At 54.3% G+C, this 25,598-nt stretch overlaps 1 protein-coding gene across 1 annotated transcript in view; it reads right to left on the reverse strand.

Moving 5' to 3' along the window:
* The window catches only part of CSMD1 (CUB and Sushi multiple domains 1), a 1,728,861-nt gene that overhangs the window by 278,370 nt on the left and 1,424,893 nt on the right, over positions 1 to 25,598 (reverse strand). The window contains exons 24-26 of the mRNA XM_066382147.1: positions 23,707 to 23,898; positions 22,944 to 23,070; positions 4,972 to 5,174 (exon numbers count right to left, since the gene is read on the reverse strand). Of these exons, the coding sequence (XP_066238244.1) occupies positions 4,972 to 5,174; positions 22,944 to 23,070; positions 23,707 to 23,898 (522 nt within the window). The remainder of the gene's footprint in view (positions 1 to 4,971; positions 5,175 to 22,943; positions 23,071 to 23,706; positions 23,899 to 25,598) is intronic.

Here is a 25,598-nt window from a genome sequence, read left to right on the forward strand (position 1 = left end):
CGCCCCCTGGTGGGCGTGCTGGGTGGATCCCGGTTGGGCGCATGCGGGAGTCTGTCTGACTGCCTCCTCGTTTCCAACTTCAGAAAAATACAAAAAAAAAAAAAATGAGAGAGATCTGATCATTCCAATGTCTCTAAGAAAACAAACGCTCACATAAGTATCTCCTCCAATATCTCAAGCACACCTGTCCCTCTTAGTTTAGCTACGACTGGCACATGATCAAGTTAAAATGGCTGACCACAAAAACTATACTATTGAGAAAACATCCTTTTCGGGTTGCAACGCTGGTCCTACCTGAAGTATCTTTTATACGAGGGAATTATTTCCTTTCAGTCCCGCTATTCTTCATTTTATTTTGAAACCACGGAATATTGCTCATGCTTCAAATTCTAACATTGGCCTGGTGTACAAATGGCAGGCAACATAACCTGACTGCTACATAAAGTGTCTTTTTTGGAAGGGCAGATCATAAAGACACAGAAATGGGCTCCCTTCCTCCCCACCCACCCCCACCCCACATCCACGGAGGGGCAGCATGGCTTCCGGACAAGAAGGGAAGGCTCTTGGGACCTCTGTGAGGGACCTTTGTGGATTGAGGGACACAGCTGTCCCCAGGAGCTGACAGGGAGGGACAGGGGATACCAGTGCCCTGATCTCCCATCCTCTGCGAGCCTCTCATCTCCTGCTGGAGCACCCGCTGGATGAACCCAGCCTGCGGGCAGAGCACAGAGTCCATGCAAGTCACCCCTGGGGTCACAGGGAAGGTTAGAGGCAGCACAGAGTAGACCTCAAAAGGTGGAGGGAGCAGATGGACAGAACGGAGATGGGCAAACGGAGATTCTGACAAACTCGCCAACAGAGCAATGAGGTCAAGACAGAAACTCAAATCCTGAGACACCGCCCAGTCCAGCTCTTCCTAAATTTAGCCAAAGAAAGTTTGTTCCATTCTACAGAGGTTTAAAGAAAACCTTGCAGAGACTCATTCATCAAAAGACCCCAGAGTCAACACTAGAGTTTCACCCCTGAAGTTCTATTTCCCAAGTACATCCCAGACCCAGGGATTTATTAACTGGGTGTGATAGAGAGAAATGATCAGGTCCAAGTTCTATGCACACCACATGAAATTGCCAACATTCAACCATTTTTATCCACACACACACAAAAAGGACACTTTCATATGGTCCAATCTATAACCCTTGAAAAAAAAAAGGACTTTAAAAAAATTAATCAACTTTCATTTCTGTAGGAAATTTATTACGTGTGTTCATGTTTATTACTTTGTAAACACCGGTATAGTAACCATATGAGGAGGGTTAAACTATGTTCTCAAATAACTATAATAAAGGGCCACATTGTTAACCCAAACTAGGATGATGTCACTTAAAAGAAGACTAACCAGGCCCTGGCCGGTCAGCCTGGCGTGCAGGGGTCCCGGGTTCGATTCCTGGCCAGGGCACACAGGAGAGGCGCCCATCTGCTTCTCCACCCCTCCCCCTCTCCTTCCTCTCTGTCTCTCTCTTCCCCTCCCGCAGCCGAGGCTCCATTGGAGCAAAGATGGCCCGGGTGCTGGGGATGGCTCCTTGGCCTCTGCCCCAGGTGCTAGAGTGGCTCTGGTCGAGACAGAGCAATGCCCAGAGGGGCAGAGCATCACCCCCTGGTGGGCAGAGCGTCGCCCCCTGGTGGGCAGAGCGTCGCCCCCTGGTGGGTGTGCCGGGTGGATCCCGGTTGGGCGCATGCGGGAGTCTATCTCTCCCCATTTCTAGCTTCAGAAAAAAAATAAAAAAAAAAAAAAAAAAGAAGACTAACCATGGAATATGGAAAAACAAGTGCTTGCTGTGTTCCACAGGAATTTTGAAAAAGGAAGGTTTGAAAAGGCCAGGAACAAACTCAACATTGCTTTGAGCCTGAAATCCCACATCACACCCCCTGGTATTTATTTACCCAAAGGAGCCGAGAACTTTTGTCCACAGAAAACCTGCACACAGATGCTTATAATGCCTGTATTAATGACTGTCAAAACTCAGAAGGAACCAAGGCTTGGCAATCATCGTCCTTCAGTAGGTGAATGGATCCATAAGCCGTGTTCCATCCGGACGGGGAATGTTATTCAACTAGAAGGAAATGAGCTATGAAGCCATGAGACGACCGGAAGGAACCTGACCTGCTTATGACAGAGAGAATGAAGCCAGCTGACAGGGCTCCATGCTGTGTGACTCCAACTCGGACATCCTGGGCAGGGCAGAGCTATGGGGACAGTAACACCACCAGGGGCTGTCATCCTGGGCAGGGCAGAGCTATGGGGACAGTAACACCACCAGGGGCTGTCATCCTGGGCAGGGCAGAGCTATGGGGACAGTAACACCATCAGGGGCTGTCATCCTGGGAAAAGCAGAGCTATGGGGACAGTAACACCATCAGGGGCTGTCATCCTGGGAAAAGCAGAGCTATGGGGACAGTAACACCATCAGGGGCTGTCATCCTGGGAAAAGCAGAGCTATGGGGACAGTAACACCACCAGGGGCTGTCATCCTGGGAAGGGCAGAGCTATGGGGACAGTAACACCATCAGGGGCTGTCATCCTGGGCAGGGCAGAGCTATGGGGACAGTAACACCACCAGGGGCTGTCAGACGCTGAGAGGGAGGGGGGAAGGGAGGACAGGGGGAACATGGACAGGTTTCAGGGAAGAGGAATTTCTCTGTGTGACACCCTTGTGATGGAAACGTGTCGTCATACAGTGTCCAGACCCACAGAATGTACAACCCGAGAGTGACCCTGATGTAAACTGTGGACTCTGGGTGACAATGATGTGTCCATGCGGGCTCATCAGTGGTTTATGACAAACAGACCCCACCTGGAGGGGGTGTGGTGGAGAGGCTGTGCATTGTGGGGAGGGGGCAGGAGATGTGGGGGTCTCTTCCCCGTCCTCTCTGTCTTGCTTTGAAGCACACACAATGCCTTTTTAAAAAGGGCCAGGAGAGAACAGAACCGGCAGGGAAAACAAACATCTCATAACATTACCAACATTTCTGTTTTACCCAATAAAGCCAAGTACACCACATCTATCTACTCTCACCATCATTTCCAAAGAAAGGGGCATTTTTTATTTCACACATAAAAAAAGCAAAACTCATATAATCGTAGAACAAAGGACATATTTTTTGTTTTCCCAAGGAGCAAACTCCCCTTGGCGTTTTCGCCATAGACCAGTGAACATTGTAGCACACAGAAACTGTTTCATGAGCCCAGGTCTGCAAACGACTGCCTCTGGGCACAGCGAGAGCAGAGGTGGAAACTGCAGACCATCACCTCACCTTTATCAGCACCTCTGCTAATAAAACATTAAGTTGACCTAAATTCACTTTCTTATGTAAATCCTAACGAACTACGGTTCCTCGGCGACCTGTCAAGAGATAAACTGAGTTGGAATGTGTTTCTTGGCAAATTTCACTTGTTTCACGATGAGGACAGCTGACCCGGTGTGCTACCAGATTAAATGACACCTCTGCACAGGCCGCCTGGAGTCTCACAGTGGGAACTGCCCCAAATACCTCTTCTTCCTTCCGGGGAAACGGTTCCTTACAAACAGCCCACACAGCGAAGGCGGGGAGTATGTCCCGGAGGTGACAGTTTACAGGCCAGGGTGGTGGCCCTGGAGGACTGCAGAGCTGGCCCACACACTGACCGCTGGAAACCACAGCCCCGAGGAGGGGAGGACTCCGCCCCTCTGTGCGGGCAGTCGCGGGCAGAGGGCGCAGGTCTGGTCAGCACCTGGCTGCACCAGTACCTCACTGCACAGTCAGTCACCTGGGAGCTGCGCAGGGCCAGGTGTGGGGGCACGCCTCAAGTCACCCTGACATTCAGGTTGGGTTTAAGTTTAGCAGATTAATGTAGACCTTTTTTTTTTTTTTTTTAATTTTTTTTTTTTTTCTTCATTTTTTCTGAAGCTGGAAATGGGGAGAAACAGTCAGACAGACTCCCGCATGCGCCCGACCGGGATCCACCCGGCACGCCCACCATGGGGCGACGCTCTGCCCACCAGGGGGCGATGCTCTGCCCATCCTGGGCGTCGCCATATTGCGACCAGAGCCACTCTAGCGCCTGGGGCAGAGGCCACGGAGCCATCCCCAGCGCCCGGGCCATCTTTGCTCCAATGGAGCCTTGGCTGCGGGAGGGGAAGAGAGAGACAGAGAGGAAAGCGCGGCGGAGGGGTGGAGAAGCAAATGGGCGCTTCTCCTGTGTGCCCTGGCCGGGAATCGAACCCGGGTCCTCCGCACGCTAGGCCGACGCTCTACCGCTGAGCCAACCGGCCAGGGCCAGATTAATGTAGACCTTTAAAGTAACATATAAATACACACACATGTATCATAAAGGGTGCTCCACTGCTCACCCCTACCAAACAAAACTGGATTTCCTAAGACAAAGCCTTCTATTGTGCTCAACACAGATGGCCTCCCTGTGGGGGAGACTTGGGAATAGGAACCAGACCCTCTTCCAGAGAGACAGAAGCAGAACTGAGGATGACATGGGCGGAGTCGAGGGAGATAGGGGCGGGGCTGAGGGAGACAGGGGTGGAGCTTGTGGAGTAGGGGTGGAGCCTCAGGGAGATAGGGCAGAGCCGAGGGGGAATAGGGCAGAGTTTGGGGAAGGCAGGGTAGAGCTGAGTGATACAGGGTGGAGCTGAGGGAGGAGCCTAAATGAGAATGGGGCAGAGCCAAGGAAACAGGGGCGGAGCCTGAGGGAGATGGGGGCAGAGCCTGGGACCCAGGGGTGGAGCCTGAGGGAGAATGGGGTGGAGCCCGAGGGAGATGGGGGCAGAACCTGGGACCCAGGGCCCAGGGGCAGAGCCTGAGGGAGAACAGGGCGGAGCCCGAGCGAGACGGGGGCGGAACCTGGGACCCGGGGGCGGAGCCCGAGGGAGAACGGGGCGGAGCCTGAGCCAGCACGGGGCGGGGCGCCGGGGTTGAACTCACTAGAGAACTGCACGGAGAAGCCGGACTTGCTGATGAAGAAGTCGCTGTCGAACTGCAGCGTGAGTGAGTTGAAGGTGCTGTGGATGTCCTCGGGCAGCGCAGAGCCGCTCCACTCCTTCAGCAGGATGTTGCTGTCCACGGGGCCGTCCCACACCTTCAGGATGTCGTGTGCCGTCTCCGTGTCGAACACGATGAAGTGCAGGCTGCGGGGAGGGAACAGCTCCTGAGCTCGCGTGGAATGACCCCCACCCGCCCGCCTGCCCCGGGGGCACACGGGCCGAGCTCAGGCGCCCGTGCACCTGTGCAGAGCGCACCACCGCCCCCCAGTCTGCGGTGGGTCCCCAGACACTCCTGAGCTGGCTATTTTTCAAGGACGCAACAATTCCTTTCTGTCCTTCAGAGCTGTCTCGGGCTCACACGTCAAGGTCAAAATGGACATTCTAACACAGTGTCAGTGTTGCTCCTGTCATGCCCACGAGTGGGCATCATCCACACCAGGAAGAAAGGCAAAGACCGGGACGTTGGTACCAGGAGACTGCCTACCTGTACCCAAGTGATCTGATCTGATGCCGTGATTTGTTACCATAAATTTCATTTTCAGAAAAATGAATTACTTGAAATGCCAACACACAGGCAGAAATGTGTACTATAAACTCTTTCCTTTATAAAATTTAAGAACACTTCAAACACAAAGGCAGAAATGTGTGAATATAAACCCCTTCCTTTATAAAATTTAAAGTGCATTTATTAGGTTTACAGATATTTTCCAGAACAATGTAGCAATCTCTGTCTAAGGAAGCTCACTTTCAAAGGAGGCAGCAGCAAACTCTCATCATATTTATGGCAATTCAAATAGATCCAAGAGGAGCTGAAAACCAACAAAAATCCTTATTTCTTGTGAGTGTTGAAATTTATAGTCTCTTTACTTACTGCTCAAGGCACAAAGTTGTAAGGGAAGTACAAAACCCAGAACAGACTACATACGAAAACTTGTTCACAAATCTCAATTATCTGTGTGTGTGCATTATATATTCACAAACACCTATCTCACCCTGAATAAAGTATAAAATAACTAGTTTACTGTAAAATGTTCAATATAAAATAGTTTTACCACAGAGAGAAGAGCAGAACAGAATAGAGATGGCATGGGTGTACCCACCTCCCCAGTGTGGACATTCTACTCTATTTGATTCGGGTCTTTTTTAAAGAATACAATCTAGCAGAGTCCCATTACCTCTCCTTCCCACTTATTCACCTGTCCTTCCCACCACCCCATGCTCTGAAGTTAGACAGGCCTTTTCATTTATATTTGTACAACTTCTACATGCAGGCATGCACATATTTATCCCCAAACAATACACAGGATAGGACCCTTCTTGCATGCTTAAAAATAATCACATAAACTGCCTGACCTGAGGTGGTAGTGCAGTAGACAGAGCATTAGACTGGGATGCTAAGGACCCAGGTTCCAAACCCCAAGGTTGCTGGCTTGAGCGCGGGCTCAACAACTTGAGCACAGGGTTGCTGACTTCAGCGTGGGATCATAGACATGACCCCAGGGCCACTGGCACGAAGCCCAAGGTCACTGGCTTGAGCAAGAGGTCACTGGCTTGGCTGAAGCCCCCCATTCAAGGCACATATGAAAAAGCAATCAATGAACAACTAAGGTGCTGCAACTATGAGTTGATGCTTCTCATCTGTCTCCCTTCTTGTCTGTCTGTCTGTCAGTAATAATAACATCAACAACTACTACATAATAGATGCCATTTTGGTATGTGCTTGTATCATTTTCAAGTTGTTTTATACTCAGCATTATGTAAAATGCCACTATACTGAAAAAAATGTCATTTTCAGGCAGTCCCAGATAGAAAATGAAATAAAAGTATCATTCGCATTGTCATCAGAAAGTGCACTATCCCTAGGAATAATTCTGAGCTGTGCAAGGCCTCACACAGAAAACCACATACAATATTGAGACAGATCACACAAGACCTCCCTAAACGGGACGGTGCATCATGTCGGGGGTCAGAAAGCCGGCACTGTGAATGATGCCAGTTTTCCTGAAATTCACCTGCTGATATAATGTGATCCCGACAGAAAGCCGAGCAGTTTCTTTTGCAAAACGTAACAAGAGTTTGTAAAATTCATACGGAAATGCAAAGGGTCAGGAAGAGTCATGAAAATCTCATGAAAAAGAACAGAGGTTCTTTACAGAATGAGATTTCAAGAGTTATTATAAAATAGGTAAGTAATAAACATAGAGAGACACGGTGCTGGGTGGACAAATAGATCGAAGAAATTAAGCTCAGAAACAGACCAAAGTGCATGGAATTACTTATGGCAAGGGTCACCCTGCAGTGCAGGGATTGACTTTTGAACAAACGGACAGCTGAATTCTACTATGGACCAAAAAAGAAAGTTCCTTGAATCTTCCTCATATTGTACATAAAAATTAACTCCAGATGGAGTGGAGACATAAATGTGGAAGATGAAATAAATTTTCTGTCAAAAAAAAAAAGCTAAGGTAATATTGTTATAACGTTAGGAAGACAAGATTTTTTCATCTGGACACAAAAACAGTAAGAACATCTCCAAGAGAAACACACACATTCACCAAATGATTCATGGGCCCATGTCCAAAAACACCATTTGCAACAACCCCAATATGGGCTTGAAAATCACACATGGCCCTGGCCACATGGCTCAGCAAATAGAGTGTCAACCTGGTGCACCAGAGGTCATTGGTTTGACCCCTGGTCAGGGCACGTATAAGAAGCAACCGATGACTGCACAGCTAAGTGGGACAATTAAGTGGAACGAGTTGATGCTTCTCTCCCTGCCCCCCTTTTCCTTTTCCTCTCCCCCTCTCTCTCTCTCAAATTAATGGAAAAGTTAAAAATATATATACCCACATGTCCATCAACACCCAAATGGATAAATTATGGTGTGCTCATGCAGTGGAATAACCCAGCTACATGCACAGCAGCGAAGGCTGAGGAAGTGAGGACAGAACTAATCTCGCTGTACAACTCCATTTATAAGAAGTTCCAATTAGGTAAAGCTGCTCTGAAGTCAGACTATGCTTATCATTGAGAATGCAGATGTGAATGGCTCTTCACACCCACCTCTCGGTCTGTGTCTGACTCTGTCTGGTTTCTGGTCACACCGGTTGCTGCTCTGCCAACAAGCTGTACACTGGCCTTGGAGCGGCTCCATGCCCACGTGTCGCATGTTAAAGAGAAGCCTATGCAGACACACACACACACACACACACACACACACACACACACACACCCCAATGGCTGCCCTGAGTTTGCCCTTTTGGAAAATGTCTCGTGACACCAACAAGAAATACGGTTTAACACAATTTAAGTACAGATAAAGTGACAGCCATCTGTCATTTAAAAATCACACTGACAGTCAATATGCCAGGCACTGTACTACTAGGTAGGGAAGGTCCAAAAATTGAATAAAATTTAGTAATATTCTTTAGGAACCTACAGTCATTTCAGACACAGGCATGGGAGCAAAAAACCCACACACCTTGCAAAGCACATGTCAGAGGCTCTAACACAGGGGTCTCAAACTCAACTCAGCATGTGGGCCGCAGAGCAAGATCACAGCCGTTCGGCGGGCCGCACTAGGTCTACAAAAGGCAACTGTTACGCAACACTTTTCTCACTGCAGTTGAAAACAAAAAAAAATCAGTACAACAAGCACAATTGTACATGCAGTTTACTCAAGTGTCACAAAACGACCAGAAACTGTAGTTCGCATCACAACTGCTGTTAACTAAGCTAATATCTAGCTAGGATGCTAGAGAAATGAAAAATACAAGTAGGCCCCAAGGCTTACTTAATTTTATCCAAAATATTTTGAACTTCGTGGATTAGTCTGTGGGCCGCACAAAATTGTTCGGCGGGCCGCGAGTTTGAGACCCCTGCTCTAACAGGTGTGCACAAAGCGTCAGGTGAGCACAGGAGGGATGTGTCTAATTTGGCCTCAAAATGTCTGGGATGGGACTTCTCGGACAGGGAAAGAGAAGGGCGGGTTCAAGTTAACATGGCGGGAGAAGTGACCACACAAATAAATGCATCAATCGGTCGAAAATGTCAAAATATTCAAGGTACAAATATAACACGTGGTGTGCAAAGACTGTTTTTGTACCGGATTGGCAAGGATTACAAAGACTTGTCGGGTTTCAACACGAACATGGAGACTCGACCGTTTCAGAGAATGTTGGCGGCTGCATCTACTCTTTTTAGAAGAGATTTAGTAATGGCTGTGAAAATCTGAAGGTGCCTACCCGGCAAGACCGGCTCCTGGAATTCACCGTAAAAGGTGCCCTCACGGTGACTGGGTGAAAATCTGAAAAACAGCCTGGCGATCCCAAGAGGGAGGAGCTCAAGAAATCGGGGCGCTTACAGGCAATGGCCGCGGTGGGTCACAAGTGAGGACCACAAGGGTTGGAGTCTGTTTATCAACCGAAAAAAAACAACTTCAAAATAATGTAAGAGGATACTATTGTTACAAGACTAATTAAACTGATAAATGCATCAAGTGTTTTATATATTTGGGTTTGCACAGAGAAAGAAAAATATATCCATATTTTCAACTCTAGCGAACTATGGTGTCTAGGATTCCAGCAATCTGCTCGTCACCCTTTTCATTTTTCTTCAACGCCTTTAGAGCATTAACAAAAACGGGGGGGGGGGATAAAGATAAGTTTGAATGCCACGGCCATGAACTGGATTTAATCTGCACATGTATTTTTAACATGGCGAGTGAAACAATCAGCTTTGCTGCATAGAAAGACATAAAAATATTTGAATCACTGGCTGCAGCAAAACAAAACAAAACAAATTTCCTAGGAATTTACTGTAAGGTATTAATTATAAATATAAGCAAAGATTTACTTCTAGTCCTGTTTGCCACATGAGTGTGTATAATATAAAGAATTAGAGAGAAGATAACCAACAAGAGAGACAGTGTTGAACTAAGCACACCCACACAATGGAACCTGCAGAGGTCACACGTCGACCCCTTGACAGTGATGTCCAGTTGGCAGCTAATGAAGTTTTCTAAAATACTTTTTCAAAAAAGTCTATGTATGCATTTATTTGGTAGCCGTGGGAAATGACTGTGTTTAATAAAGTAACATAAACCCGTCCCTGAGAGTGGGAACATGGCAGAGACCACCTTCGCAGGTCCACCCACTGGCCGGCCCCGTGATTCCGAGGGGTGGACACAGGGAGCAGCAGCTGGGGCGGGGGGCGTGGAAGCCGGAGGCTTTGGAAGAAGACGTAAGGAGAAGTGAGGACCACATGGTTGTGGGGGGACAGGCGGCCCCTGATGCACAGGTGTCTGTCCAGTATCCACGTTGGACTCCAGTTCCTGGGAGCCGTGGGGGTCACCACAGAGCTCCATGTCCATCTCCAGCTCAGGAGGAAGGGCCCACCGAATGGGGTGATGAGAAGGGTGTCTTTGTTGCACGGTGGACGTGTCCACCGAGTCCTAGAAGATGGGGAGACTGTGGAGGTGAGGGCGGGGCAGCCCCTGGGAGACAGGAGGGGGCAGGCTGGGGACTGCGACCACAGGGTGCTGAGTCCGGAGCCCCGGTGAGTGAGGGCGTGGCCGTCCGGGGAGGACCGTGGGCTCGCCCAGGACCCAGGGCACCGGGAGAGGCTGGAGAGGTGACGTGGAAAGGTCACAGGAGGAGGACGGGAGGTGGCGTGAGGAGCTGGAACAGCAGGTGAGAAGGTGAACGCAGAGCCTGCAGGTGCGGCTGTCACACACCCCTCATCTTTCCAGCTGCCCCTCCCCAGTAAAGAAATGTAACAGTCAGCCCTCAGCCTAGTGTGAGACACTCGGAGCTATTTTGACTTTTTTTTTTTTTTAAGTTAGGAAATATTGGAGGTTGGAGACGGAACAATAGGAGGAATCAAATTAATACAGAAAATTCAAATCTTCCCAGAGACAGCTGAAGATGACTGGAATCAGGGAGCGGGAGGAGACAGGACCGGGGGAAGGGCTGGGATAGCAGGACCCCCAGGGGTCTGGGCGTTGGAGGCGCTCCACGTCTGCAGGACAGCGGGGACCCCGATGTCCCTGTTGGCCGTTTCCCCTGGAATTCTATTCAGAGTAACTCAGATTTTACGTCAAGGTCATCACCCCTCATTTCTCCTGGACTTGCACCTTTGTGGCCCATCCCCTTTCTGATGATCCATTTTCATAACATGTCAGCTGGGTTTCTCCCTGGGTGACAAGGAGGTGACGCTGAGCTGTCCTTGCGTGAACTGAGGTGACCAGCAGTGGGGCATTGGAAGGAGACGCAGGCTCGGCCTGGACCCCTGTGCACACCCGTGACGGGGACGCGGGCACTGAGGACCCCAGGGACGTGGGCGTGGCCCACGGTTTCTACCAGCCTGCAGCAGGGGTGCCCGCAGTGCCAACCGTGTCTTTGGGGAGCTGCTGTCAGTTAAACCGTTCCAGGGCCTCTCACCCGCTGGGCTACGGGGCTGGTCAGGGCCTCTCACCCGCTGGGCTATGGGTCTGCTCCAGGGCCTCTCACCCGCTGGGCTATGGGGCTGGTCAGGGCCTCTCACCCACTGGGCTACGGGCTGCTCCAGGGCCTCTCACCCGCTGGGCTACGGGGCTGGTCAGGGCCTCTCACCCGCTGGGCTATGGGTCTGCTCCAGGGCCTCTCACCCGCTGGGCTATGGGGCTGGTCAGGGCCTCTCACCCGCTGGGCTATGGGGCTGCTCCAGGGCCTCTCACCCGCTGGGCTACAGGGCTGGTCAGGGCCTCTCACCCACTGGGCTACGGGGCTGCTCCAGGGCCTCTCACCCGCTGGGCTACGGGGCTGGTCAGGGCCTCTCACCCACTGGGCTACGGGGCTGGTCAGGGCCTCTCACCCACTGGGCTACGGGGCTGCTCCAGGGCCTCTCACCCGCTGGGCTACGGGGCTGGTCAGGGCCTCTCACCCGCTGGGCTACGGGGCTGGTCAGGGCCTCTCACCCGCTGGGCTACGGGGCTGGTCAGGGCCTCTCACCCGCTGGGCTACGGGGCTGCTCCAGGGCCTCTCACCCGCTGGGCTACAGGGCTGGTCAGGGCCTCTCACCCGCTGGGCTACAGGGCTGGTCAGGGCCTCTCACCCGCTGGGCTACGGGGCTGGTCAGGGCCTCTCACCCACTGGGCTACGGGGCTGGTCAGGGCCTCTCACCCACTGGGCTACGGGGCTGGTCAGGGCCTCTCACCCACTGGGCTACGGGGCTGGTCAGGGCCTCTCACCCGCTGGGCTACGGGGCTGGTCAGGGCCTCTCACCCGCTGGGCTACGGGGCTGGTCAGGGCCTCTCACCCGCTGGGCTACGGGGCTGGTCAGGGACACTGAACCCTGCGGTGGCCCCCACGGCCCCCACAGGGTGGAGTCCAGCGTGGACGCTAGACAAACTCCTGGTGCTGCTGTGCCTGTCCTTGTGATGGCTGGACTTCTCCTACAGTCGCTCCCTCCTGGTACCTACAAGGGCCTCCCGTGTGGCGCACCAGGGCAGCAGGGAGCTGGAAGGCTCCGACCCCTGGCCCAGGCCTGCCTGTGTGGTCAGCAAAGGGTTTCCCCGCCCCTGCTCCGGCACACTCCTGAGGCTCAGTGCTGACATTGGGGATAATGGCCAACAAGGAACGCCATTTCCCTCCTGAGTCCATTCCTTCAGGGCTCTTGGAAGTCCAGGCGTAAGCAAATTAAAATATCCCTAGGTCTCTGAGGTAGATCTCAGCATACTCTATTTAAAGTCCAGAATGACAAAAAAAACCCCTCAAATTCAGGACATGTCCGGGGAACGCTGGGGCCAGCAGCCCACACTTCACTCTCTGTGGAAGTCCGCAGAGGGGCAGTCTCGGCCGTCGTGACCGACTGTGATAGGCCTCTGATGTGTTCAATACCGCGTGAACCCTTCTAAGAGTCCCACAACTCTCCCTTCCAAACGCCACTTCCTCTAACAGCTGGGGGCAGACACAGTTTCAAAGTCAGTTTTCCAGGCAATTACACTTGCAGGGAAGCAATTAAGACCAAGGGGCCAGCAGCACCTTCGATTTCGGGAGACACAGCCTTTACCCTGTTTTACAAATCACAGCCCTGCTCAGCTATGAGCTAGGCTGGGTCTGGGAGAGCTGTTTACCTATAACTCTTCCTGTGGCAAAATCGACGGCATTAGACTTTTAATTAAACCCTGCTCAGGTACCTGCTTAATTGCCTTTATGTTAAAGTGACAAACCTCTTCCAGACCCAAGAGCCCTGTAACAGCAACGATGTGGGGGTTGCCCATTGCTCCAGATAAACAGTGACAGCAGCACACACAGCAGAGGTTTCTCTGGGCCTCAGTGACGTCAGAGTCAGCCCAGCGATGATGACCACAGTGCTGAGACCAGCCCCCCCATCTGGGGGCCTCAGTGACGTCAGAGTCAGCCCGGCGATGATGACCACAGTGCTGAGACCAGCCCCCCATCTGGGCCTCAGTGACATCAGTCAGCCGGCGATGATGACCACAGTGCTGAGACCAGCCCCCCATCTGGGGGTCAGTGACATCAGTCAGCCGGCGATGATGACCACAGTGCTGAGACCAGCCCCCCATCTGGGGGTCAGTGACATCAGTCAGCCCGGCGATGATGACCACAGTGCTGAGACCAGCCCCCCATCTGGGGGTCAGTGACATCAGTCAGCCGGCGATGATGACCACAGTGCTGAGACCAGCCCCCCATCTGGGGGTCAGTGACATCAGTCAGCCCGGCGATGATGACCACAGTGCTGAGACCAGCCCCCCATCTGGGGGTCAGTGACATCAGTCAGCCGGCGATGATGACCACAGTGCTGAGACCAGCCCCCCCATCTGGGGGCCTCAGTGACGTCAGTCAGCCCGGCGATGATGACCACAGTGCTGAGACCAGCCCCCCCATCTGGGGGTCAGTGACATCAGTCAGCCCGGCGATGATGACCACAGTGCTGAGACCAGCCCCCCCATCTGGGGGTCAGTGACATCAGTCAGCCCGGCGATGATGACCACAGTGCTGAGACCAGCCCCCCCATCTGGGGGCCTCAGTGACGTCAGAGTCACCGGCGATGATGACCACAGTGCTGAGACCAGCCCCCCATCTGGGGGTCAGTGACGTCAGAGTCAGCCCAGCGATGATGACCACAGTGCTGAGACCAGCCCCCCATCTGGGGGTCAGTGACATCAGTCAGCCCGGCGATGATGACCACAGTGCTGAGACCAGTCCCTCCCATCTGGGGGTCAGTGACGTCAGAGTCAGCCCGGCGATGATGACCACAGTGCTGAGACCAGCCTGCCCATCTGGGGGCCTCAGTGACATCAGTCAGGCCGGTGATGATGACCACAGTGCTGAGACCAGTCCCCCCATCTGGGGGCCTCAGTGACATCAGTCAGGCCGGGGATGATGACCACAGTGCTGAGACCAGCCCCCCCATCTGGGCCTCAGTGACATCAGAGTCACCGGCGATGATGACCGCAGTGCTGAGACCAGCCCCCCCATCTGGGGGCCTCAGTGACGTCAGAGTCACCGGCGATGATGACCACAGTGCTGAGACCAGCCCCCCATCTGGGGGTCAGTGACGTCAGAGTCAGCCCGGCGATGATGACCACAGTGCTGAGACCAGCCCCCCCATCTGGGCCTCAGTGACATCAGTCAGCCCGGCGATGATGACCACAGTGCTGAGACCAGCCCCCCATCTGGGGGCCTCAGTGACGTCAGAGTCACCGGCGATGATGACCACAGTGCTGAGACCAGCCCCCCATCTGGGGGTCAGTGACATCAGTCACCGGCGATGATGACCACAGTGCTGAGACCAGCCTGCCCATCTGGGGGTCAGTGACGTCAGAGTCACCGGCGATGATGACCACAGTGCTGAGACCAGCCTGCCCATCTGGGGGCCTCAGTGACATCAATCAGCCCGTGATGATGACCACAGTGCTGAGACCAGTCCCCCCATCTGGGGGCCTCAGTGACATCAGTCAGGCCGGGGATGATGACCACAGTGCTGAGACCAGCCCCCCCATCTGGGCCTCAGTGACATCAGAGTCACCGGCGATGATGACCGCAGTGCTGAGACCAGCCCCCCCATCTGGGGGCCTCAGTGACGTCAGAGTCACCGGCGATGATGACCACAGTGCTGAGACCAGCCCCCCATCTGGGGGTCAGTGACATCAGAGTCAGCCCAGCGATGATGACCACAGTGCTGAGACCAGCCCCCCCATCTGGGCCTCAGTGACATCAGTCAGCCCGGCGATGATGACCGCAGTGCTGAGACCAGCCCCCCATCTGGGGGCCTCAGTGACGTCAGAGTCACCGGCGATGATGACCACAGTGCTGAGACCAGCCCCCCCATCTGGGCCTCAGTGACGTCAGAGTCACCGGCGATGATGACCACAGTGCTGAGACCAGCCTGCCCATCTGGGGGCCTCAGTGACATCAGTCAGGCCGGTGATGATGACCACAGTGCTGAGACCAGCCCCCCCATCTGGGGGTCAGTGACGTCAGAGTCACCGGCGATGATGACCACAGTGCTGAGACCAGCCCCCCCATCTGGGCCTCAGTGACGTCAGAGTCACCGGCGATGATGACCACAGTGCTGAGACCAGCCTGCCCATCTGGGGGCCTCAGTGACATCAGTCAGGCCGGGGATGATGACCACAGTGCTGAGACCAGTCCCCCCATCTGGGGGCCTCAGTGACATCAGTCAGGCCGGGGATGATGACCACAGTGCTGAGACCAGCCCCCCCATCTGGGGGTCAGTGACGTCAGAGTCACCGGCGATGATGACCACAGTGCTGAGACCAGCCCCCCCATCTGGGCCTCAGTGACGTCAGAGTCACCGGCGATGATGACCGCAGTGCTGAGACCAGCCCCCCCATCTGGGGGCCTCAGTGACGTCAGAGTCACCGGCGATGATGACCACAGTGCTGAGACCAGTCCCTCCATCTGGGGGCCTCAGTGACGTCAGAGTCAGCTGGCGATGATGACCACAGTGCTGAGACCAGCCCCCCCATCTGGGCCTCAGTGACGTCAGAGTCAGCTGGCGATGATGACCACAGTGCTGAGACCAGTCCCTCCATCTGGGGGCCTCAGTGACATCAGAGTCAGCCCGGCGATGATGACCACAGTGCTGAGACCAGCCCCCCATCTGGGCCTCAGTGACATCAGTCAGGCCGGCGATGATGACCACAGTGCTGAGACCAGTCCCCCCATCTGGGGGCCTCAGTGACATCAGTCAGCAGGCGATGATGACCACAGTGCTGAGACCAGCCCCCCATCTGGGCCTCAGTGACATCAGTCAGCCCGGCGATGATGACCACAGTGCTGAGACCAGCCCCCCCATCTGGGGGTCAGTGACGTCAGAGTCACCGGCGATGATGACCACAGTGCTGAGACCAGTCCCCCCATCTGGGGGCCTCAGTGACATCAGTCAGCCGGCGATGATGACCACAGTGCTGAGACCAGCCCCCCATCTGGGCCTCAGTGACATCAGTCAGCCCGCGATGATGACCACAGTGCTGAGACCAGCCCCCCCATCTGGGGGTCAGTGACATCAGAGTCACCGGCGATGATGACCGCAGTGCTGAGACCAGTCCCTCCCATCTGGGCCTCAGTGACATCAGTCAGGCCGGCGATGATGACCGCAGTGCTGAGACCAGTCCCCCCATCTGGGGGTCAGTGACATCAGAGTCAGCCCGGTGATGATGACCGCAGTGCTGAGACCAGCCCCCCCATCTGGGGGTCAGTGACATCAGAGTCACCGGTGATGATGACCGCAGTGCTGAGACCAGTCCCTCCCATCTGGGCCTCAGTGACATCAGTCAGCCCGGCGATGATGACCACAGTGCTGAGACCAGCCCCCCCATCTGGGGGCCTCAGTGACGTCAGAGTCAGCTGGCGATGATGACCACAGTGCTGAGACCAGCCCCCCCATCTGGGGGCCTCAGTGACGTCAGAGTCACCGGCGATGATGACCACAGTGCTGAGACCAGTCCCTCCATCTGGGGGCCTCAGTGACGTCAGAGTCAGCTGGCGATGATGACCACAGTGCTGAGACCAGCCCCCCCATCTGGGCCTCAGTGACGTCAGAGTCAGCTGGCGATGATGACCACAGTGCTGAGACCAGTCCCTCCATCTGGGGGCCTCAGTGACATCAGAGTCAGCCCGGCGATGATGACCACAGTGCTGAGACCAGCCCCCCATCTGGGCCTCAGTGACATCAGTCAGGCCGGCGATGATGACCACAGTGCTGAGACCAGTCCCCCCATCTGGGGGCCTCAGTGACATCAGTCAGCCGGCGATGATGACCACAGTGCTGAGACCAGCCCCCCATCTGGGCCTCAGTGACATCAGTCAGCCCGGCGATGATGACCACAGTGCTGAGACCAGCCCCCCCATCTGGGGGTCAGTGACGTCAGAGTCACCGGCGATGATGACCACAGTGCTGAGACCAGCCCCCCCATCTGGGGGCCTCAGTGACATCAGTCAGCCGGCGATGATGACCACAGTGCTGAGACCAGCCCCCCATCTGGGCCTCAGTGACATCAGTCAGCCCGCGATGATGACCACAGTGCTGAGACCAGCCCCCCCATCTGGGGGTCAGTGACATCAGAGTCACCGGCGATGATGACCGCAGTGCTGAGACCAGTCCCTCCCATCTGGGCCTCAGTGACATCAGTCAGGCCGGCGATGATGACCGCAGTGCTGAGACCAGTCCCCCCATCTGGGGGTCAGTGACATCAGAGTCAGCCCGGTGATGATGACCGCAGTGCTGAGACCAGCCCCCCCATCTGGGGGTCAGTGACATCAGAGTCACCGGTGATGATGACCGCAGTGCTGAGACCAGTCCCTCCCATCTGGGCCTCAGTGACATCAGTCAGCCCGGCGATGATGACCACAGTGCTGAGACCAGCCCCCCCATCTGGGGGCCTCAGTGACGTCAGAGTCAGCTGGCGATGATGACCACAGTGCTGAGACCAGCCCCCCCATCTGGGGGCCTCAGTGACGTCAGAGTCACCGGCGATGATGACCACAGTGCTGAGACCAGTCCCTCCATCTGGGGGCCTCAGTGACGTCAGAGTCAGCTGGCGATGATGACCACAGTGCTGAGACCAGCCCCCCCATCTGGGCCTCAGTGACGTCAGAGTCAGCTGGCGATGATGACCACAGTGCTGAGACCAGTCCCTCCATCTGGGGGCCTCAGTGACATCAGAGTCAGCCCGGCGATGATGACCACAGTGCTGAGACCAGCCCCCCATCTGGGCCTCAGTGACATCAGTCAGGCCGGCGATGATGACCACAGTGCTGAGACCAGTCCCCCCATCTGGGGGCCTCAGTGACATCAGTCAGCCGGCGATGATGACCACAGTGCTGAGACCAGCCCCCCATCTGGGCCTCAGTGACATCAGTCAGCCCGGCGATGATGACCACAGTGCTGAGACCAGCCCCCCCATCTGGGGGTCAGTGACGTCAGAGTCACCGGCGATGATGACCACAGTGCTGAGACCAGTCCCCCCATCTGGGGGCCTCAGTGACATCAGTCAGCCGGCGATGATGACCACAGTGCTGAGACCAGCCCCCCATCTGGGCCTCAGTGACGTCAGAGTCAGCCCGGCGATGATGACCACAGTGCTGAGACCAGCCCCCCATCTGGGCCTCAGTGACATCAGTCAGCCCGGCGATGATGACCACAGTGCTGAGACCAGTCCCCCCATCTGGGGGCCTCAGTGACATCAGTCAGCCGGCGATGATGACCACAGTGCTGAGACCAGCCCCCCATCTGGGCCTCAGTGACATCAGTCAGCCCGGCGATGATGACCACAGTGCTGAGACCAGTCCCCCCATCTGGGGGCCTCAGTGACATCAGTCAGCCGGCGATGATGACCACAGTGCTGAGACCAGCCCCCCATCTTGGCCTCAGTGACATCAGTCAGCCCGGCGATGATGACCACAGTGCTGAGACCAGCCCCCCCATCTGGGGGTCAGTGACATCAGAGTCACCGGCGATGATGACCACAGTGCTGAGACCAGTCCCCCCATCTGGGGGCCTCAGTGACATCAGTCAGCCGGCGATGATGACCACAGTGCTGAGACCAGCCCCCCCATCTGGGTCTCAGTGACATCAGTCAGCCCGCGATGATGACCACAGTGCTGAGACCAGCCCCCCCATCTGGGGGTCAGTGACGTCAGAGTCACCGGCGATGATGACCACAGTGCTGAGACCAGCCCCCCCATCTGGGGGCCTCAGTGACATCAGAGTCAGCCCGGCGATGATGACCACAGTGCTGAGACCAGTCCCCCCATCTGGGGGCCTCAGTGACATCAGTCAGCCGGCGATGATGACCACAGTGCTGAGACCAGCCCCCCATCTGGGGGTCAGTGACATCAGTCAGCCCGGCGATGATGACCACAGTGCTGAGACCAGCCCCCCCATCTGGGCCTCAGTGACGTCAGAGTCACCGGCGATGATGACCACAGTGCTGAGACCAGCCTGCCCATCTGGGCCTCAGTGACATCAGAGTCAGCCCGGTGATGATGACCGCAGTGCTGAGACCAGTCCCTCCCATCTGGGCCTCAGTGACATCAGAGTCAGCCCGGTGATGATGACCACAGTGCTGAGACCAGCCCCCCATCTGGGGGTCAGTGACATCAGTCAGGCCGGCGATGATGACCACAGTGCTGAGACCAGCCCCCCATCTGGGGGTCAGTGACATCAGTCAGCCAGCGATGATGACCACAGTGCTGACACCAGCCCCCCATCTGGGGGTCAGTGACATCAGTCAGCCGGCGATGATGACCACAGTGCTGAGACCAGCCCCCCCATCTGGGGGCCTCAGTGACATCAGTCAGCCCAGCGATGATGACCACAGTGCTGACACCAGCCCCCCATCTGGGGGTCAGTGACATCAGTCAGCCAGCGATGATGACCACAGTGCTGAGACCAGCCCCCCCATCTGGGCCTCAGTGACATCAGTCAGGCCGGCGATGATGACCACAGTGCTGAGACCAGCCCCCCCATCTGGGCCTCAGTGACATCAGTCAGCCCGGCGATGATGACCACAGTGCTGAGACCAGTCTGCCCATCTGGGGGCCTCAGTGACATCAGTCAGCCCGGCGATGATGACCACAGTGCTGAGACCAGCCTGCCCATCTGGGCCTCAGTGACGTCAGAGTCAGCCCGGTGATGATGACCACAGTGCTGAGACCAGCCTCCCATCTGGGCCTCAGTGACGTCAGAGTCACCGGCGATGATGACCACAGTGCTGAGACCAGCCTCCCCATCTGGGGGCCGTGCTGCATATTCATTTTTTAAATTTTTTTGAGAGTTAAAAATATTTACAGTAAAAAAAAAAAAAAGTCAAAGTGCGAATGTATGATAAAATTTTTTGTTTATATTAAGGATTTTTTAAATACTTAAATCCCTGGACTCATGATTCTAAAAATGGCAGCTTCCTCATTTCCAAGTAAACAGTAAAATAACGTATTAGCTCTGTTCCTGATGAAATGACTGAGACTCAGTAATCCAGCCGGGAAATTGCAAAGCAAAAGCCGGACCCCGTGTTTCTGAGTATCTGCACCATTTCCAGCCACCATCATATGTGCTCTTCTGGACGGTACTTTGTAAGCCAACATATCCGAACACTCCATTAATGAGAAGACATCACCAGGAACATTTTGGGATAATGTTGAGTATCAGTTGAGTAGGTTAATGATCAATACCAATGCTGTCTTCTTAATTTCCTTATCGGAAAGGGCTGTAACGCCTCAAATTAAGAAGATTCCAGTTACAAATTTGATAAACTCTCATACTGGAAAGATATGGACCAGAGGGGTACAAAGTCCCAGAACAGGAAACTGGTGGAGCAAAGTGGTTCCTTTCCTAGAATGTTCCTGGTGGAACATCAAGGTCAGTCCTGATACAAAAGTTACACACGTTTTATTTCCTCCACTCATTCCTTATTAATTTTCCTTCTCTTTTCTTATTGAAATGTTAATGAAGCATTGGATTCTCCTGCAAAGAGGAATCCCTCCGCCTGGTTTGCATGTAGAACACAGTGCTCGCTCTGCTTCTTAGAACACAAGTTATGAGGGTACTTGGAAAAAATACAGAAACTTGACATCCTCCTGGAAGAAAATAGATCCTGTTTTTGTCATTTCAGGAGTCATCGATGATTCCTAGGATGTTTTCAAAATCAGAAGCAATGCAATAGCTTTTCTATTACTCAAATCGAGCATCCAGGATCGTAAAGCTAAGAACTAGTATTTAATTTTGTTCAGTTCAGTGGAAAAGTGATCGTCGTGATTTTCAAGAAGAAATAGGATCTGAAATTCTATGATTCAAACACACCTCATTTTTGTCCCAACAGATCAATAAATCATTCGTCTTAACGACACAAACTAGATTGTAAATGTCTTTATCAGATAATATTTTGTATTGTATATAGTTTGAGTTCCTTCTCTTCCTCCTCCTCTTCATTGGGTTAGAAAGTGGTATTGGTGCCATGTTGGTTGAACTCCACTGAGAGGTGTTAATGGGACTGGATTAGAAGGAGGGATGGTGACTTTCAGAGAGAGTGGCTGTCCCCAGAAGGGGACCCGAGTGTCATGGATAAATTAGGCACCTGCTCACTCCATCCTTCTCCTCTTATTTTCACTCAGGGAGGATCAAGTCTCAGTGGGACATGTCTGCACGTGTTTAGAATGTGCACTAAGTTCTCTGGATGCCTCTGAGAATAAGGACTAAAACCACCACTCTGTGAACACGGCCACCCACCCACGCGCCCCAGAACAAGGCGTCTGGCTCCCCCGCTCACTTTCTCCTTCCATCACGTGTCTGAGGAGGGAGCTGGGATGGCCAGGCGCACTCAGTCCCGTGGGGGCAGTAACACCGGGAGGGACACAGGGATGGAGACACGAGGGTGAGGGCTGTGGGGGTGGGGCAGGCAGAGATTAAACATAATAAATGTTGCGGAGAGAGTTAAGAACCACAAGGGAAAGGGATTTTCAGGAGGTTCTGCTGGGGACACTGGCTGTCAGGAACAGTCACGACAGCAGCTGACGTGGACATGGCACTGGCTGGGCGTACTGCGGTTGTGGACACAACTCTGACTAGAACAGGGAGAACGTAGTTTGAAAACATGACTTTTGTCAGTTTACGCAGAGGTTTAACAAACTTACCACAATAGCTTATAACTATCGACTGAAACACAACACTTTCTCCTCAAATGTCTGCACACTGCTCTGCAATGTCTCCCCCTTGCCTGGGGTCGGTGCACCTTCGGGCTGGAGTCTCCCTGGTGGCCCCGCACCGACTTGGGGTCTCACAAGGCGACCACGTTCCCCCCCCAGCCTGTGTGCAAGCCCCTTTCTGTGTGGCTTTATGTCTCTCTCCATCGAGGGTGGAGTGTATTTCTCCAAACCTTCTCTCGCTCATGAGATCATGAGCTCTGCTTGGGCAAGGGGCACAGTAGCAATTGCTATTGAAAAGCCTGTCATCCCCTGTCCCTACGGACCTTCCACTGTGACCAGCCTACTGAAGGGACAGAAACCAGAGCTGGGGAGGCCCTCCCCTTCCCAACCACCCCACTGAGGCCCACACAGCTCAAGTGGGGTCGCCCCAGACCACTCAGCCAAGCTTGCCCAGATCACAACTGCCCAGACAACCCACCAAGTCTACTAACTTTTAGGGGCTAGTCTGTTACGCAGCAGAAGCTAACTGATACACTTTCTTTTTTCCTTTGCTACAGATGGCCGTCACACATGACCAGTGAACCACCAACATAAGCCTCCTGCACCATCCCATTCTCTCCCCTGGCTTAGCGGCTCCAACCGCATCACGGGTAACGACGGAGTGGAGGGACCAGTCCCCCCAGTGCAGGGACAGCAGACACGCCTCTCGTCTGGAACCACTGCAGCAAAGTGGGGGTACCTGATGGTCTTCCCGGGGTCTGCCTCTATCAGCCAGGTGCAGTGCAGGTTGTTGTCATAGGGAGCCGGGTAGCCGGGGGACAGGAGGCGCCCGGATGTGGCCGCGTGGATCTTCCCACCACACTCGGCTGCAAGAGACACAGAAACACGGGGCGGTCACGGTCACGGTCACGGTCACGCCAGGCGTCACGGGGCGGTCACGGTCACAGTCACGCCAGGCGTCACAGGGCGGTCACGGTCACGGTCACACCAGGCGTCACGGTCACAGTCACGGTCACAGTCACGCCAGGCGTCACAGGGCGGTCACGGTCACGGTCACGCCAGGCGTCACGGTCACAGTCACGGTCACAGTCACGGTCACGCCAGGCGTCACGGGGCGGTCACAGTCACGGTCACAGTCACGGTCACGCCAGGTGTCACAGGTGTTCACTTAGCTGTATAAACTAAAACTGCCGTGTCTGTGTTAGGGACATCAAATAAGACAACACGGTCCCCTTGCTGTCCCCTCTCTGTCTTCCTTGTCTTCACCTGTCCCCTGACCCGGGAGGGACAGGCAGCACCTTCAGTGTAAATGAAGTTGAGCCCATAAACAACGAAACACAACACCGTGTCTAACTCTAATAATGCTTTGTGTATTGTCTCAGTAAATGGTACAGAAAATCTGTCTTTTCACACCAGAAAACCCGACACAGACGTTAGGAATGCGGAAAAGACCGCAGTGGGGACAGCAGGGACAGCAGCACGGGACTTGGGCCCCCACTCACCCACGCAGGACGGCAGGGGCTTGTCCCACACCCTCCGGTCGCCGCTCAGACAGGTCAGGGTGCTGCCGCCGTGCATGGCGTAGCCCGGGTTGCAGCTGTACAGGACCGTCGTGTCCGTGAAGTGCCCTTCGTCCCGGATCCGGTAGCCGTAGCTGGGGACCCCGGGGTCCTCACACTTCACGAGGTCGAAGCCTGTGGGCAGGAGGGAAGAGTGGGCAGAGGTGAGGCAGGACGTACGGAGAGGTCCATCCCGTGAAGGAGGCCGAGGCGGCCAGTGTCCCGACACGTGGAAGGAAAGACGGGTGCGTTTACAAAGGGGTGGCCGTGGGTCTGGGCGGGTTTACTGGGTCACTGCTGGGTGCTCCTGCACGCCAGCCCCATCTTTGCTCCTCTGTCCCCACACCGAGAAGGAGACTGTTCCCACGGTCACCATGGCCACACGAGCCTCTGCTAACAATTTGAAAGCGGTGTTTCCTCACTTCAGGTCAGATTGGGTGTCTGAGTATCAAATGCCAGTGGAACATAAAATTGGAATATACAGTAGACAAAAACAATCAAGGTATAACAATTGTCAGTGAGAGTCAAGTGACTACGCCTGTGGTCCGCACCACTGTACCAGGGTCCTGGGTGAATTCACTAATCCGTCTGAGAGGTGAGCTCCAGTGCTGATGGGGCCATGTGTGCCCATGGTGGAGGGCCAGGCCCGTGCAGGACAGCGGCCCCAGGGACTGGGGGACCAGGACCAGCGCCCCTGGGCAGTGAACACCTGCTGTCCTGCTGAAATTCCTACCCAACTTCTCATTTCCCAGAGCACCCGGAATCTGGACGTGTTCAGTTCACAAAAATGCTTGTTGAATGAATAAATATTCTGCAAGTAGAAATGTTGAAAATCCAGGTTTCATTGATTAGAGTCGGGTGCCGATCACATGACCACTACTCGACAGTGGGCCTGGTCTGCGGGAGGCTCTATGGAGACTCAGCATGGGGGCCGCTGGTCTGTCTACCTGACAGCCTTGGACCGGGCTTTGCATGCACAGCCGAGATGGTCAGGCCGACTTGTAAGAGGCCTTTTGCTCTGAGAAGTCCTGTGGTGGCTTCACAGATGCCGTCCCTGATGGAGAGCCCAGACTGCGCTGACGGGGGACCGCGCGGATGTTCCCGGGGGGCGTGGGCGCTGTCTCACCGGCTCCGCCCACGGCTGACGTCCACCCACGCTCTGCTGTGACCCGGCCTCCCTCTCAGGCCCCAGAGCCCGGCATGAAAGACTTCTGTCAAATAAGTTACTAGAGGTCTAAACCCCAAAATATACTTACGTCAAAATTAGCCTGAAGAAACCTTTTCCTCTGCCCCCAAAACTCGCATTAATAAACAAACAAGCAAACAATACGTAGTGTCGGTTGAACGTTATTGGGATTGAATTTTTTTTAGAGAAGTACCCGTTTTATTGCCTTTTTGATCACTTCATCTCTCGAGTTTTATTATTATTCTTTTTATCCACAATCTGGTCACGCAGAGGAGTTAAGGTGAGGTATTGACGGTGGGGAGCGGCTCTTGCCACGCTGGCTGTCCTCGGCTTGTTACGACACCTTCTATTGTCCCTTCAAAAGGTCACTTATGTCCTTGGTGCCAGCGTGAAATCTACTGTTCGGACCGAGGTCCTCCGCCTCCTTCTCAGCGCCTGAGACCGCGAGGCCTGCCTTCGTTCTGTGAGAGACGCTCCTCTCTCGTCAGAGAGCCGACGAGTGCCCGGGAGCTCTGGGGTTCCCTTCCCGAGTTTCGGTGCCCTGTTGGCACCAAGCTTCACACACGGGGCAATAATCCACGCCGCTGCGGGCAGACTCGTAGGCGCTCATTCCCAGAGGGGGCGTCGGCACCTTGCGAGGACACACGTG

Source organism: Saccopteryx leptura, chromosome 4, assembly GCF_036850995.1.
Source record: "Saccopteryx leptura isolate mSacLep1 chromosome 4, mSacLep1_pri_phased_curated, whole genome shotgun sequence".
Lineage (NCBI taxonomy): Eukaryota > Metazoa > Chordata > Mammalia > Chiroptera > Emballonuridae > Saccopteryx > Saccopteryx leptura.